At 37.5% G+C, this 16,181-nt stretch overlaps 1 protein-coding gene across 4 annotated transcripts in view; it reads left to right on the top strand.

Moving 5' to 3' along the window:
• The window catches only part of ezrb (ezrin b), a 36,119-nt gene extending 20,162 nt beyond the window's left edge, over positions 1-15,957 (top strand). For 3 of the 4 annotated variants that reach the window (XM_079830453.1, XM_079830456.1, XM_079830455.1), the window contains 8 exons: positions 555-701; positions 3,848-3,944; positions 8,891-9,054; positions 9,940-10,070; positions 11,345-11,505; positions 11,594-11,686; positions 11,879-12,139; positions 14,906-15,956. In XM_079830453.1, the coding sequence (XP_079686579.1) occupies positions 555-701; positions 3,848-3,944; positions 8,891-9,054; positions 9,940-10,070; positions 11,345-11,505; positions 11,594-11,686; positions 11,879-12,139; positions 14,906-15,070 (1,219 nt within the window). In that variant the 3' untranslated portion in view covers positions 15,071-15,956. Of the gene's footprint in view, positions 1-554; positions 702-3,847; positions 3,945-8,890; positions 9,055-9,939; positions 10,071-11,344; positions 11,506-11,593; positions 11,687-11,878; positions 12,140-14,905 lie in introns of all 4 variants that reach the window. The other variant, XM_079830454.1, reaches the window with a different exon arrangement.
• The last annotated feature ends 224 nt before the right edge of the window (positions 15,958-16,181 follow it).

Here is a 16,181-nt window from a genome sequence, read left to right as displayed (position 1 = left end):
AAGGTTTCAAAGTGCAAGTTTTTGAAAAATATTCCATTATAGTCTCTGTGTAAACTACAAAAACGTGAATTTGTGAGAGCATGTGTATTATGTGTTCAGTCTATAGTGCGTAGTGTTTCTTTTACAAAGTGACATTGTATTCTGCTGCCAGGCCAGTAGTTGGCAGTGTTTTTTTTTTCGCGGATCTGTGTGAACAGGGATCATTTTAATAACGTTGTCGTCTGTACAAAGGAAAAACGTTTCCGTTTTTAGTAAATGTCATGTAAACATACCTTAGTTAACAATCACACCACAGAATAATATAAGAACATATAAAGAACTTTCATGTGCAACGTTTTTAATTCTCTGGATTGATTTTCTTTTTTTTAGCATTACCATATGGTTATGTAATATATAAAATATTATGTAATGTGTAAAACCCTAGTTATGACTTCATTGTGACATACTATTACCATGTTATAACACATATTGTGCTAAAAGATTTTGGTCATATCACCAGCCAGCATTACAAACTGAAACAAATAATTTTGTTGTCCTATTTTATTTATCCCTAGAGAGGACGCAATGCTTGAGTATTTGAAAATTGCTCAGGATCTGGAAATGTATGGGGTGAACTACTTTGACATCAAGAACAAGAAGGGAACGGAGCTGTGGCTGGGTGTGGATGCCCTGGGCCTAAATATCTATGAGAGAGACGACAAGTGAGTTCAGCCTTTCCCTGCATTCATTTGACATTATTCATAGCTGAAGTGCCATTTCAACTACTGTTCATGTATCTTCAATGTGTTTTCCTCTTCTTTTAAACAATTTAAATGATAAAGCACTGTGCCAGTGCATGGTAAATCAATGGTATAAGTTGGTAGTACTGTATATACTACGAGTACTTTATGGTTACCGTAGTACCATGGTATTTTGTGGTTTGCCTAGCTACTTAGTAATACCTTTGGCCTGCACCTCTATCATCCCCCTTTAATTTACACCAAGCTGTGAAATCCAAGCTATTGAGGAGTGTTTTTGGTGATTTAGTTTGGTTTAAGGACATGATTCCTAGAACACGATGTTCTTCTTTTAAGTAACATACATTTTATTTCCATTGTTTCCATAAACAGAGATCTCTCTGTGTGTGTACTTAAGTGCAGTGGCGACTAATGGCTTTTTCCTCACAATGCCCTCTATTTTAACCATAGCAACAAAGACTGGTTTTTCAAGCTGCGCAGTCCTTGAAAACGTTGGGCAAGGATTGTGTGTGTGACTGAGTGAAGGCTTCGCGAGCGCACACATGTTGCACAACGACCTGTGAAATAGTTCACATTCATCGGATCTTTGCTTGTGTTTGTATGGTGTTAAGTGTTGTGTTAGCTGTGCTCTTTCAGCCGGTGGGCCATATCTTTAGCTTCTCATTTGTTTGAAATGATCTGTCTTAGAACTGCCAACATGTCAGTCTCCAAAAGCACATGTTCATAGTTCAACATTGAACGCAATGATGTGAAATTAGGGCTGCACGATTCTGGATAAAAAGAGTTCATGATTCTTTCACGATTCTAAACTACGCATAATATTGAAATTTACAAGAGGTTATGACAAAATGTAAATTTTTGCATTCTATTTAATTAATTAATCTGAATGGGGAAAAAAAGAATGATTCAATGACTCACTCATAAAGACTTGTTTCATTACTACTGGATGAATCAGTATTTTTGAATGAATCTCGAGTGGCTGCGTCTGAAATCGCATACTCTTGAGTAGGTACTTATTTTGAATAATTAATTACTTTGTGACCTCTAAAAAAAGTATGTTCTGTATAGTTTGAATATAATCTGGATGTAGTACATTCGCCATGTTGTCATTATAATGTGACCTTACCAGCGTCATTCGTGTTGCTTAACTGCCATTCACAAATCCTCTCCCGTGGCCTCATGGGATAGTAATGTGTCCATCATATTTACACTTCAGAATCTCGCCGGAAGTAGTAGGTCATCTGGAGACTTTTTGCTTATCTTTTATGAGTAATGTGAATTCGGACATACTACTCTTGTCACACAATGTTTTACACCTATGATATTGTAGGGAAGTATGCGATTTCGGATGCAGCCAATGATTCAATGATAAATATATATATTTTTTAACAGTCACATGTTGCCCCCTAGTAGCATAACAAAATACTCAATTCAATCGGTATTTAAAGCCAAGTTACTTTCAAAAGGTGATTTACCCATTTGTCTGTCTTGGTCTTCATGTGATCCTTAAGAAATTCTAATATGCTGATTTAATGCTCAGTTCAATTTCTTATTAATATCAATGTTGAAAACAGTTGTGCTGCTTGAAGAATGGAAAGTTCAATGAACAGCATTTGTTTGCATTTATAAAATCTATTTATTAAAGCATTTATTAAATAGAAACTTTTATAAATGTCTTCACTGTCACTTTTGAACAATTTAATTACTAAAAGTATTATTTTTCTTTTCTTTTTTTTTGATCTTATAAAATTTTTTTGAATGGTGTCATTGTTTCCTAAAATGTTAAATCATATTAAAGAAAGATTTCATCATATTAGAATGATTTCTGAAGGATCATGTGACACTGAAGACTGGAGCAGTGATGCTGAAAATTCAGCTTTGATCACAGGAATAAATTACATTTTTAAAATATATTAAAATAGAATAAATTATTTAAAATTGTAATAATATTTCACTATTACTTTTTGATGAAATAGATGCATTTGGTGAGCAGAAGAGACTTCTTTAAAAAAACATAAAAAAATGTACGGTGCCGTATATAATAATATAATAGTGTTTTATTTATTTATTTATAAATTTATACAGTATAAACAAGTATATAATATTGTAATAGTATTTTATTTATTTACTTATTCAACAGTGTACAAATATAAAATTTTCCTTAAATGGTAGAATAACCAATTAAAAATACTGCATGCCTTCTGTCCACATGAGTAAAAAATAAGCAGGCACATTTTCACGACATCTTTAGCAGCTCTATTCCACCCTAGACCAATTCAGCACAACAATCTCTGGAACTCTATTCCCACTAGAGCCAATCAAAGCCAAGCATGAGACAGACTGTAACAGTCATAGCACGTATAGCACTCCATTTATCCCCCCCATTCCTGGCACCCTATACTACCTTTGGACAAATTTACAATAAAGTACCAAATTATCATAGATGCCATTTTACTAATAATATGATTTTAAATGTGTGTCTCCATCAAAAAGGATTCATTACATTTGTATTACATTTACCTAAACTACCATAGTTGCGTCAATTGTTGAATTATTGTTACAATGGTGTGTTTTGGGGTATTTAATAAACTACAGAAAGTCCTAAAAATAAAGTTACGAGTGCAGGATCTTTCACACCATATTTATCATAATCATCATTTATTTGAACCAATCCTGCCATTTGTTTTAGGAAATGTTTGCGGTGTGTCATACGAGGTGGGCCATAATAGCTTTGTTTTCTCTTAGCTACGCTTAGAGACAATGTGGCATGCACGGTGGAAGGTGTCGTTGTAACGACACTCCCATGAGCTCCACAAAGACATCACAGCACACTCCTCACTGCGATGATGTCAAATCGCAGGCCCTTCCTTGTCTTGACATTCCTTGAGTATCTCCGTGATGAACCGTCATGCCTGTGGTACAACATTCTCACTGCATTACAAACTGATCTCAGTGCTAATATTGAGCTTTTTGCTCAATCAGCGAGATCTGATGGTTGTCGTCCACCTTTTTAAATGGGGATTGTTGTTTTCATTTACCGTATGATGTTGTTTTGCATGACTGTATGTTTGGAATGAAAACATCTCATGATTTCATCATTGTCTTCACAGACTCACACCGAAAATTGGATTCCCCTGGAGCGAAATAAGAAACATTTCCTTCAACGATAAGAAGTTTGTCATCAAGCCTATAGATAAAAAAGCTCCAGTAAGTGAAACCAGTTGGCTGATTGCAACACAAGCCGCCTTCATACCTCCCAGTCCCAACTGAAACTGAAAAACTGCTTTGACGAGAATAAAACTTGTTTTATTACACTCTAATAGACAAATTTTATGTCATGCCAATTTTACAATGTCTGGGATTAGGTTTTTGGATAAAAAGTCTAATTTAAATAGTTTTGGGATTAAAATAAAAAGCAATGTTAAAGAACCATTTTTATGATGGTAAGCATTGTATACTAATTCACTAATCGTACATTTGAAACGTATGAATATGTGAACTTTATGCAAAAGGCTGTTAAAGCACAAGATGCTCTTTAAACGAGAACATGATCTTCAGGTTTTCAAAAAATGTGTAAATACACAGACACTTATGTAGACACAACTTTCACTCAGATATTGCTGGTAAATTTCACAATTAATTACAAAGAAACGTCAATTAACACGTTGATTTTAAACGTGAGATCTTGAAAGAGTGAAATAGTATTTTCTTGTAAAACATACTCCAATAACTTTCTCCGCCAGCGTTTTTAAAAAAAGTTGCCAGCCACCGCCAGGGTTTTTGATAATTTTCACAAAAATGTAATGGCCCATAGCATATTTTGTTGTATGAATATCTGAGCATGCAATATATCAAAAGAAAGAGCAGACCCTCTGCTTTTAAACATTTTTATTCTAGCTTCATGCATTCCTTTTTGAACAAAAAGCTGAGAAAATCATGTTTTTGTCAGACTACATCCAGATCAGATTCAGAACGATGATCTAACACTGATGGAGTAGATCGAGTCCATCAACACCCCTACTGCTTGCTTAGTCCTATAGCTCGTCCTGGATCGACATTTCATTCAGTAACATTAGGCAGTTTTGATTTATATGATGTTTAATGTTGATGATCACATTATTTTACATATACATCTGCTTACATACGATCGATTGTTTTTTTGCGTCTACTTCGCCTGTGTTTTGATCAGGAAATGTTGTATTCATTCAGAAGATGCTTAAAAGCGCCCCCTAGCGTATAACAGTGAAAACACGGAAACCTGTGTTTGGCAGAGAAGCGTTTTCTCACAAATAATGGAAAATTACGTGTTTGACGGACCCACACACACACACACTCACACGATGCACAGAGAGATACGCGCCAGTATCGTGTGCAGAGACAACACGCCAGAATCGAGTTCTCTTTCGCGCTTTAACAAACAATAACACGCACAATACCAATTTTTTCAAAACCAGTATTCTCATAAGAGCAGTCTTAAATGAGTTAAATAACGTCTTAAATTAATTAAACCCGTTGTAAGAAAATTAGATGCGCGTGACAGCGCGTCAGATCCGCGTCATGTTCGGCGGCGGCAGATCTTAAAGTCACAGCAGCCTAATTAACCAATTGCTGTGATGTCTGTCATTTAATGTTAATCAAAGGACTAAGGTAACAAAGAAAATGTTAGCTTTTAATAAGGACTAATCTGTATTTAATTTTATTTTATAAAGTGTTTGATAACTTTATTAAATGTATGTATATGTCTAACAGGTAGGAAAGCCACAGATAAATATGACATTTATTATAATGGTTTTAAGTTCGAAGATTGTTTCAAGTTCACTTAAATTAAAATCTTTTTTTTTTAAAGCCTAAGAAATGGTAAAATTGATAAATTTTTCAATTATACTGTAATGTTACATGTTTATCATTAATGTTTGTAACTGGGAAATTATTACAATTTAAAAATATTAAAAACTGGTGTTTTACAGAAAAAAAGTGAGATTTTAATAAGTACATTTTTTTTTTTTAATCGATTGACAGCTCTATATACACCATACTGTACACCGATCAGGCATAACATTATGACAGGTGAAGTAAATACCACTGATTATCTCTTCATCACGGCACCTGTTAGTGGGTGAGATATATTAGGCAGCAAGTGAACATTTTGTCCTCAAAGTTGATGTGTTAGAAGCAGGACAAATGGACAAGTGTAAGGCCGGTTTCACACTGCACGCGTTAGCAGGGCGTATGCAGCGCATTTTTTTTTTCGGCGCACATGTTAACAGATTAGAGCATTCACACCGCATGCAGAGGCAGCGCAGAGCAGAAGCAGCAGTGCCACGATCGTTTCGGCGCCGAGTCTATTTTTGCCGCGCTGCTCACGCTGAATTAAAGCCACAGTGGATTGTTCTTGATCAAAACTGACCTGATTAACATGGAAAATAACAAATTTCACCATGAAATCATGTAGTAAAGTGTCCCGTGTGTTTCACGATCACCATATGACATCCAGTGCTGTGAAAAAGAAAAGAAAATAAAAACACACGAAAACACAACACTGCCAGAAGTTTTTGCCCAAACTTCAAAGGCCAGTTTAAATGATTAAAACTAGAAGCATATCTTCACTTTAATGTTACATTCATCATGTGAACTACTTTTATACAACATGTTATATGCATGTGTGTATGAGACAGAGGGGAACACGGTCGCATTTGCAGCAGATATATGCTGCCCATCATAAATCAAAGCACGAGACAGACGGGGGTCGGAGGAGAAGACCGGAAAATGTGACATAATGGACAATATTCGTCTGTATTTGCAATACACGAGCCACGGTTCAGCTGCGCGAGACAAACGCTACCAGTGTGAATGCACAATGGGCGCTCGTGGCTCCCGCTCTCCATACGCACCGCTCCTGCCCTGCCAACGCACTGCTTGCGCATGCGGTGTGAAGCTGGCGTAAGGATTTGAGTGAGTTTGACAAGGGCCAAATTGTGATTGCAAGATGACTGGGTCAGCGCATATCCAAAACTGCAGCTCTTGTGGGTTGTTCCCCGTCTAGTCAAGTCAACTTTATTTACATAGCGCTTTTAACAATGCAAATTGTTTCAAAGCAGCTTCACAGTGTTAAACAGGAAAATAATGCAACATAATTTTATTCAGCCGTATAGCTGTTCTGGAGAAAGCGGTGATGTCATCAGCTCATTTCAATTATCATACAGTGACAATGTGGGCATTAGAACAGTAATTAGATCAGTAATTTAGTTATATGGTTAATTTAGTTTAATAATTAGATTTATTTGGCTAATTTTGTCTACAGTGGTCAGTATCTATCAAAAGTGGTCCAAGGAAGGAACCACAGGGTCATGGGCAGCCAAGTCATATTGATGCATGTGGGGAGTGAAGGCTGGCCCATGTGGTCCGATCAAACAGACAAGCTACTGTAGCTCAAATTGCTCAAGAAGTTAATGCTGGTTCTGATAGAAAGGTGTCAGAATGCACAGTGCATTGTTGTGTATGGGGCTGCATAGCCGCAGACCAGTCAGGGTGCCCATGCTGACCCTTGTCCACTGCCGAAAGCACCCACTGCACATGAGCATCAGAACTAGACCACGGAGCAATGGAAGAAGGTGGCCTAGTCTGATGAATCACATTTTCTTTTACATCACGGGGATGACACATTACACGATTGCGCGCAACGAATCATTTTTTCTTTTTCTTTCTACAAAATAGCTTAGAAACGGAAAAGTTCTAGCATATATTTCTTAGTAACTAAAGCCCACAGCTTCACTATTTATAGAGAGACGCTGCCAGGTATAATTAATTTACATGCAATCGCTCTCTCACTAATGCATTCATTTAAATGTAATCTTTATTGTGCTACTTTATCTGTATCTGATATGGAGCGAGCTGAAATCGGTGAGAAATATAACCACCCAAAGACAAAATAACTGCTAGAAATAAGCTGTTATGTAGGAGCAATAGCCTTGTGGGCAGTGCTGTGTCATATGCCATAGCTGTGCACAAGGCAACCGCGTTCAGGTTCAGGCTGATTTGTTCATTAAGGACGTCATCAGCCACTAGTCAACGTCGACTCAACTTTAATCACATAGGACCCACTTTATATTAGGTGGCCTTAACTACTATGTACTAACACTTTAATTAATCATTTGAAACAATGCTCTTATTGTGTACATACATGTATTTACATTACTTGCATTTTAAAAAATACCTGCATGTAATTACGTCTGTAATTCATTTCTGTAGTTAGATTTGTAATTACACAGTTGACACTTCCCTTACACCTAACCCTACCCTTAAACTTATCCATACCACCACACCTGTCCCTAACTTTACCCGTATCCCACCTCAATATCAGCAAAGGTGTTTTGCAATACAATTTGAACACAGTAAGTACATTGTACTTATTTTTTGATGTAAGTACATAGCACTTAAGGCCACCTAATATTAAGTGGGGCCATCACATAAATGTCGACTTTAAAAAATCTGAAGTCATTCAACCTCTAGAACTTAGACATGGGCTATTAAGATTCATGTACATTTTAATCTAGTCAACTTTTCGCCACTGTATCTCAATGGGACTGTCTAAAACTTTTTAAAATTTGTTTTTATTATTTGAAAATTAATTGAATATAAAATGAATATTAGAGTACCAAAATTTCTAAATTAAATACAAATGGGGGGGAAATTATATTCATACATTTTCTAAAATTAAAACTAAAATATAAATATATTTAAAAGTAAAAGCTAATTCAAAATATGATTACATACTTTTAATACTGTATAAATAATCCTAAAATAACACTGCAATGTGACACCAAAAAAAGAGATGTTGAGATGGCTATGGCTTTATTTTGACACACACAAACAGTAAATCACTGTAATGCATGCAGTTTCACCGTAAAGAGTCATTAGTAGTAGCAGTGCTGTTTTAGCTGATAAACGCCAGCAGTCAGTCTCCTCTGACAGGCAGACCTCCATTGACCGTTATCTCTGAGCGTCAGAGCAACTGCTTTCTGTAGCATTTATGTTATCACACGACTTTATTATACTAATACACAGACTTATCAGTCTGATCAAAGACCAATAAATTGGATGATTCATAATCCCCTGCTTCTATATATCTGGTCTCTTCCTTCTTATCCCTGCAGGATTTTGTGTTCTACGCCCCACGTTTGCGCATTAATAAACGTATCCTACAGCTGTGCATGGGGAACCATGAGCTGTACATGCGCCGCAGGAAGCCGGACACCATCGAGGTGCAGCAGATGAAAGCACAGGCTCGAGAGGAGAAACAACACAAACAGATGGAGAGGTGAGGATGAATCACCATGGCGATGTGAGGAGTGATGTTGTCTCATCAGCAGATGTTGCCGGATATGAAACAGACCATGTTCAACACTTGTGTAGCATCTTATTTCATATTAGAATTTCATAACTTGTGGATTAGCAAAACCTGATTTCATTTTTAATTGTACATTTTGGTTTATTTATTTGTTTGTCATTGTTTTTTGTTTTTCTTTTCATTTTTATTATTTTTAGTCTTCAAATTTAAAGGATGTATTAGTGGTTGCTAAGGTGTCCTGTGTGGTTATGTAGTTTCTAAAGGGTTTGAGGTTGTTTTTAGAGATTTGCTATGTGGTACCTTGGTCTTTTGAAAGACTGCTAGGCAGTTTCTAGGTGGGTAATTAAATATATTATATGGTACTGATTTATCTGTCTAAAATAGCATAAAAAACAGTATCCAACTGACTTATGATATGACATTATGATAACTGTTAAACTTTGTTGCATTGTCTTTAGTCAACTTCAGTTGCTTTGTTTCTGCAAAATCTTTTCCAAATGTAATTTTAAGCAGTTTTATATGTAAATGACCTCCGTTACGAATTACTAATTAGTGAATTAATTAAGCTAAATAGCTAAATACTGAATAGATATTGATATGTGAACTTGAGCGGCCGTATGTCAATCTCCTTATGGTTGTGATGTCATGAAGCCAACAAGATTTCTGAACAAGCCAATTTTGCAGCAGGTCAAGGATTTTTCAATTATTAACATCGGACTGTGAGCAAGGAAAATTGAGTTTTGTATTATGTGACCACTTTAATATGTCTCCCTTGGCAGGTCAGTCTGAGAGATGACTTTTGTTTGTGGGTATAGAGCAAACGTCACCATGTCTCTGGTTATGTCTTATCTGCAGAGCTCAGCTGGAGAGTGAGAAGAAGAGACGAGAGGCCATAGAGAGAGAGAAAGAGCAGATGGAGAGGGAGAAACAGGAGCTGATGATGCGACTTTACCAGTTCGAGGAGAAGACCAAAAAAGCAGAGAAAGGTAAGACGCCAGGGTCCAAAATCGTGTAAAATAATGTTTTGTTTTGGTTTAAATATTTTCATGTCTAATGCAAGATAAGTATTTCATGACTGCGTTCACATAAGAAAATAAAGCAATCAACATGTGTGAGTTGTTTTGAATGTGAGGAAAATATATCCAGCTTTATCATGTTTATACTTTTAAGAAAAGGCAATTTTTAACTGTTTAGTTTTATGAAACAACACAATATGGATTATAATAAAAGCAAATATAACAATTATTGCGACGATTGGTTTGCTTTTTTGTGACTCCATATGGAAAATGTGACTCATAATTAGAGATGTCAAGCCAGATACAGTCACTTTGGTCTTTTCAGTTTATGTAACCTTTTAGCTTGTTATTATATAAAGGGAAGACAATATGCAAACACAAGGTGGTGTCATACTGCACCTGTCACTGTGTTTCTGCTGTTCACATGCCATGTTTCTTTTGTGTTTGCCACAAAGCTGGTCTTTTTGATATCCAGTTTGAGACTAGATTATTAGGAAAGTAATTTTTCATTCAGAAAGTTTTTGTTTTGGATTAAATAATGTTCCTGAATCATGTGGCCATACATGCTAAAACCGTCCGCCATCTCTGACTATACAAAGTCCAACAAAGCTTTCGAAATTATCTATATTTATGGCACAAAATGACATCTTTTCTGCCTTTTTTGCAGACATCACTCAGCTTAAAGGAAATTTCTGTCATTATTTACTTCAAAATCCACTTTCTTTCTTAAATGGAGCACAAAAGGAATTATATGTATGTAGCAGAAAATCCAGGCTGCTTTACATACAATAAAAGTAAATGGTGGCACAGCTGTCAAGCAAGAATTTAGTGAATAACTTAGCTTTGTGTGAGAAACAAACTAAAATTTATTATACAGCTTCAGATACAGAATATAGTGCATGTGTTATGAGTATTAATTTTATGGTGCTTCAGTTGGTCTTTTTGGAGCTCCTCGTTCCCATTCACTTTCACTGTGGGGAAAAAAAAGCAGCATGAACATTTACTAAACTTCTCTTTGGTGTTCCATGGAATTAAGGTCATGCCGTGACATGACGGTGAGTAAATGAGGGACTGCTAAAGCATAATGTGGTCACCACTATTTAGTGTTGAATCTGTGAACTATTCATTAACATCACAGATATGCAATCATGAGGGCATCACCACCTTCCACAGTGAGACCCAGACCCATATTTAGGATGTATTGATGGTTGCACTTTAAATTAAATCTGGTTGTGTGTTTTCAGACTTGCAGGAGCAGATGCAGAGGGCCGTGCAGCTGGAGCATGAACGGAGACTGGCAGATGAGGAGGCCGCCAGATTGGAGACAGAGAGGCAGGCAGCCCTGCTCGCAAAGGAAGAACTGGCCCGTCAAGCCCAGGACCAACTGAAGAGTCAGGAACAGCTGGTGAGAGCTTAACTCTTGACTGCAAAGTCATTTTTTGTCGAAACGGTGTTATTTTCTATTAACAATCCTCCCCATTCATTTCTCTCAGGCCGCTGAGCTAGCAGAACACACTGCACGTATTGCACTCCTGGAGGAGGCCAAAAAACGCAAGGAGCAGGAAGCTGTTACATGGCAGCACAGAGTAAGAGCATTAAGACATTAACCCAAATGGGAATAATGATATCACCTCAAGATCTTGTGCTTTTTTTTTCACCCTTGATGAGTCTGAATTACTGCAAAAGTCTGTATTCATACTCTTGGTGCATTCTCGAGTTCTTCAGTAATTGGATTGGTTGAGTCTGATCTTTTGTGGTGTTGGAATGTGTTCTTCTAGGCGAAAGAGGCCCAGGACGACCTGGTGAAGACCCGCGAGGAGCTTCACAATGTGATGGCAGCACCACCTCTACATGCATCACTACCTCTACCTCCACCACCACCCGCCTACGAACATGATGAGAATGAGTATGACGATGGGGAGGAGAGCAACGGTAGCTACAGTGCAGACCTGCAGACAGGAGGATTCCATGACCACCGCAATGAAGAACAGCGAATCACTGAGGCAGAGAAGAATGAACGAGTTCAGAAACAGCTGATGGTAAGTATAACATTGCAGTAACAACTGGTTGAGGCTTTAGGATTAGAGCCTAGGGCAGGGGGAGCCAATCCTGAACCTTGGAGGCTACCTTCCTGTTAGACATCTGTTGATTGGCACCTTAATTGGCTGGTTCAGGTGTGTTTGATTAGGGTTGGAGATAAACTTTGCTGGATTGTAGCCCTTCAGGAGCAGGGTTTGCTCATATATCCTTAAGTCTTAAGTCCAGGTCTGACTCCAGCATGTTCCCAACAAGGTTTTGGGTTAGGGTAACCTTCATCCAGTTTTCGTGCACCTGCCTGGAAGTTTCGAGGATGCCTATTGCCTAGCAGAGATGGTCTTATTTTTGGGAGATACGAGGGTATGTGGAGCTGCCATTGGAAAAAGCGTAACAGCTAACTTGGATCACGTGTGCTTTGATAACCAATCACATTACAGCCTTGACGTCATTGAATTTCGTTAGGAGTTGTGCAACAGTCAGTCACTGTTTGCGGATACCATAGAAATGAATGAGAAGTGCTGTACACTGAATCATACTTGTTGCACAATTATCTGTGACTTCTCTTATAAAACATGAGCAAACATGTTGAAGATTAGCCGGTGGGCTGTCGATTCATTGAATAAGCTATTTCTTCACAAGAGCGGTTTATTCTGGTAGTGAATTAGCTGATTTGGGTGTGGCTGGAGCTAAACTCTGCAGGACAGGGGACCTCCAGGAGCAGGAATGGACTCCCCTACGTTAAATCCAACACCATTGAGCCAACTAATCAAGGTCTTTGGGAAATGTAAAATTACCAGTTTTGTTAGCATCAGAACAAAACTCCTCTTGCGTTCTAGCTACCGTCCTGTAAAGTCTCATAAGAACTTATTGGTCCTGGACCAGGGGTATTCAACCAATTTTGAAGACCTTGATTGGATGGTTCAGGTGTGTCTGATTAGGGTTGGATCTCAACTCAGCTGGACAGTGGGACTCCAGTGCTGTGTTCCAGTTCGTTTTTATTATGCCTTTCACTTGCTAACTTCCCTCTGTCTCGTTCTCTCGGATGTGCGTCATTGCTTGCGTTGCATGAGTGCCCACTACAGGTGGAACCTTTGCAATGGACTGAACTGTTTAATGCAGCAGTCTATATGTATAAAGGTGTGTTTGGGTTGTTTTAAATGTTTTTAAAAATAATTAAAATATCATAGAGTTGTTTGTGGTGGGGTAAATTAAACGTGATATGCGGTGACATATGAACATCTGTCCATATAAACTTCCCTCGTCCACTTCCACTGAAACGCACTTCAAAATGGTGGCAGGAATTCCCCCGAGGGGAAGTGCTTAGGGAAGTTTGCAAGTGCGTGTCTAAAACTGGAGTGGAACACAGCACTGGAGCAGGGTTGAATGCCTCCTATACAGCCAATCCTATTCAACATTCCTATCAATTAGTCATTGCAGAAAAGTGGATCTTTGCTCAGATTTTGTTTTGGTCAGGGCCTAGTACAGGGTTATTCATTCTGATAGAGTTCCAACTGTAGTCAATGAACCAACTTATCAAGATCTTTGTATCTTCATTAAATCCAGATGTATAGAAGCAAATTTGGAACTAATATGTATGAATAGATCCTTTCTCACTGCAAGAACTAATTCCTGTTTCAGGAACTTCAGGCCCACTTTTTAGCGTGTTCTTACCTCAGGAACTGAGAACAATTTTAGTTATAGGAATGGATTTTTGAGGGACTAAATTAGCTCCTACTTCAGAGTAGGGTCTAACCCAGAACAATAGGAACTATCAGTGGCTGATTGGCTGAACACATAGTAAACACCGGCAACCGCCATGAACTTACTCTACGAACAATGAAAGTACTGTAAAACTTCTCAATTGATCAATGTCCTCCATCCTTCAGTTGTTGAATGCCGCACTTAAATGACGTCGCTGCCGGCCATCTTATGTCACTTCAGAGTTCTTACTGACGCCGTGAATGCAACCAGGAAAATGGCCATAGGGGGAAATGTAGTTCTCAGGGGGCCGCCCTGATGGCTAGTTTCTATAACTGAGATCCTATAACTACCATATATCTACTCATAAGTTGGAATGATTATCCCTGCCCTGAAATGACAATATCTACCAGTAAATTGCTTCTAATTTTAAGAGAAATTTGGGGTTAGTTTAGGCTTGGATAGACCTAGAGATATGCTTGGTTGATAGGAATGTCTAGCACCAGGGATGTCTACAATCATGTCCTGTGTTTGGTTCATCAGGTTGTCTAATATGATTACCGTAGTACAGCCAACAGATCTTTGTTGGTCCTGGACAACATTCTTAACAACCAGATTTTGGAAATAGGATTAGGCTTAGGTTTTAGGCTGGGGTTGGGGCTCGTCTTTTAAACCTATAATATCCTTCTGCCTTTAACTGTAGTTAATAGTTGGGGTTAGGAATAGGAATGTGATTTCACTAAGTAGGTCATTGTCCGGAAACAGCATTACTATCAAACAATCTAAACCACAATCTATTCCTAACCTAAATTAGAAGGAAACTAAATCAACTAGATATCCAATTGGTATGGGTTTAGGGCCTGACATTGTGTTGTTTCTGAACAACCAGGTTGTTAATCCAGAAACATGTCCTACTTGGTAAAATCACATTTAACTGGTTTGGATAGGGTTAGGAATGTTTGTTTGACAGGAAGTCCTACTCGACAAAAATCACATTCAGAACTGATTGTACTCTTCAGTCATAGATCAAAAAAAGCATCACTAAATTTCTGACATTATCTTCTTTACAGGCTCTGACCTCAGAGTTGGCCCAGGCTCGCGACGACACCAAGAAGACCGCGAACGACCTGCTGCACACAGAGAACGTGCGCGCCGGCCGAGACAAATACAAAACTCTGCGGCAGATTCGCCAGGGCAATACTAAACAGAGAATTGACGAGTTTGAGGCCTTATAAAATATCTGGACCAGGAAACTTTGGGAAGGAGAGAAGGAAGGAGTCTCAAAGCCCTTGTCCATTTTCTTTCTATCCCTACGTCTGAGTGGTCAATGCAAGAGGCACAACCTGCGTACAAAACCACGTCCAAGTGCGCACACGTACATGCACACGGTAATGCAACAGATTTGAGTAGTGTGATACAAATACTGGTTCAATATGCACTAAAAACTAAATTATTTTAGAAGAAAAAGTTTTGTCATTTACATTTATATACATAAACACAAATATGATCGAATTTCACAGCAACACTTTACAATAAGGTTCTATACTATAGCATTTGTTAATGCGTTCGGTATCATGAACAAACAATGAACATTTTTTTTACGGCATTTATTAATGTCTGTTAATTTATTGTTCATTCTTGGTTTGTAATGCATAAGTTGACTAGTGATAACAAAAAACTTGTAATATTAATGTATTTCTATATGTAGCAATTCACATTAACCAAGATTAATACATTTGTGCAAGTACTGTTTAGTTAACTGTGCTAACTAATGTTAACGTATACAGCCTTATTGTAAAATGTTATCAATTACACAAATGCACACCACTGACTTTTTCACAGAATGTTCTGAAATAAATCCTTTTGCCATAAAAATATGAAGCTAAATAATATGTAAACACGCGTGCCAACAATGCATCCCCTTTTGTTAATTATGTGTTATTAATTCAATAATCTGGCCAAATTATAACTAGTTTGGGGTTGTACTCTGGGTTTTTTGGTTTTATTTTTTGTTTTCTTGTTAATGATCCACTCAGCACAGGGCTTGGCAGTATGATAATAATTTTATGTATTGTCTTATATTAAAACTCTTTCATTCATGTTGAATATGGCTTTTGCCAGAATATTTGTTATAGTGTTTATTTATTCTGTTTTTGGGTTATTTAAGGTTTTGGGGTAGATATACTTATGCTTCTTTACTAATGACAGATGACAGTGCCGATTCATTTGTCTATTGACTCTGTACTGACCCAAATGATGATTAAGACCACATGCTTAAATCTTTAATACTTATTAGATTACATATTTGAAGAAGATTCATATACAACTTATAAATTTATATATAAA

This window comes from Gobio gobio (genome assembly GCF_949357685.1).
Source record: "Gobio gobio genome assembly, chromosome: 12".
NCBI classification, from domain to species: domain Eukaryota; kingdom Metazoa; phylum Chordata; class Actinopteri; order Cypriniformes; family Gobionidae; genus Gobio; species Gobio gobio.
This window is presented reverse-complemented; position numbering and strand designations above follow the sequence as displayed.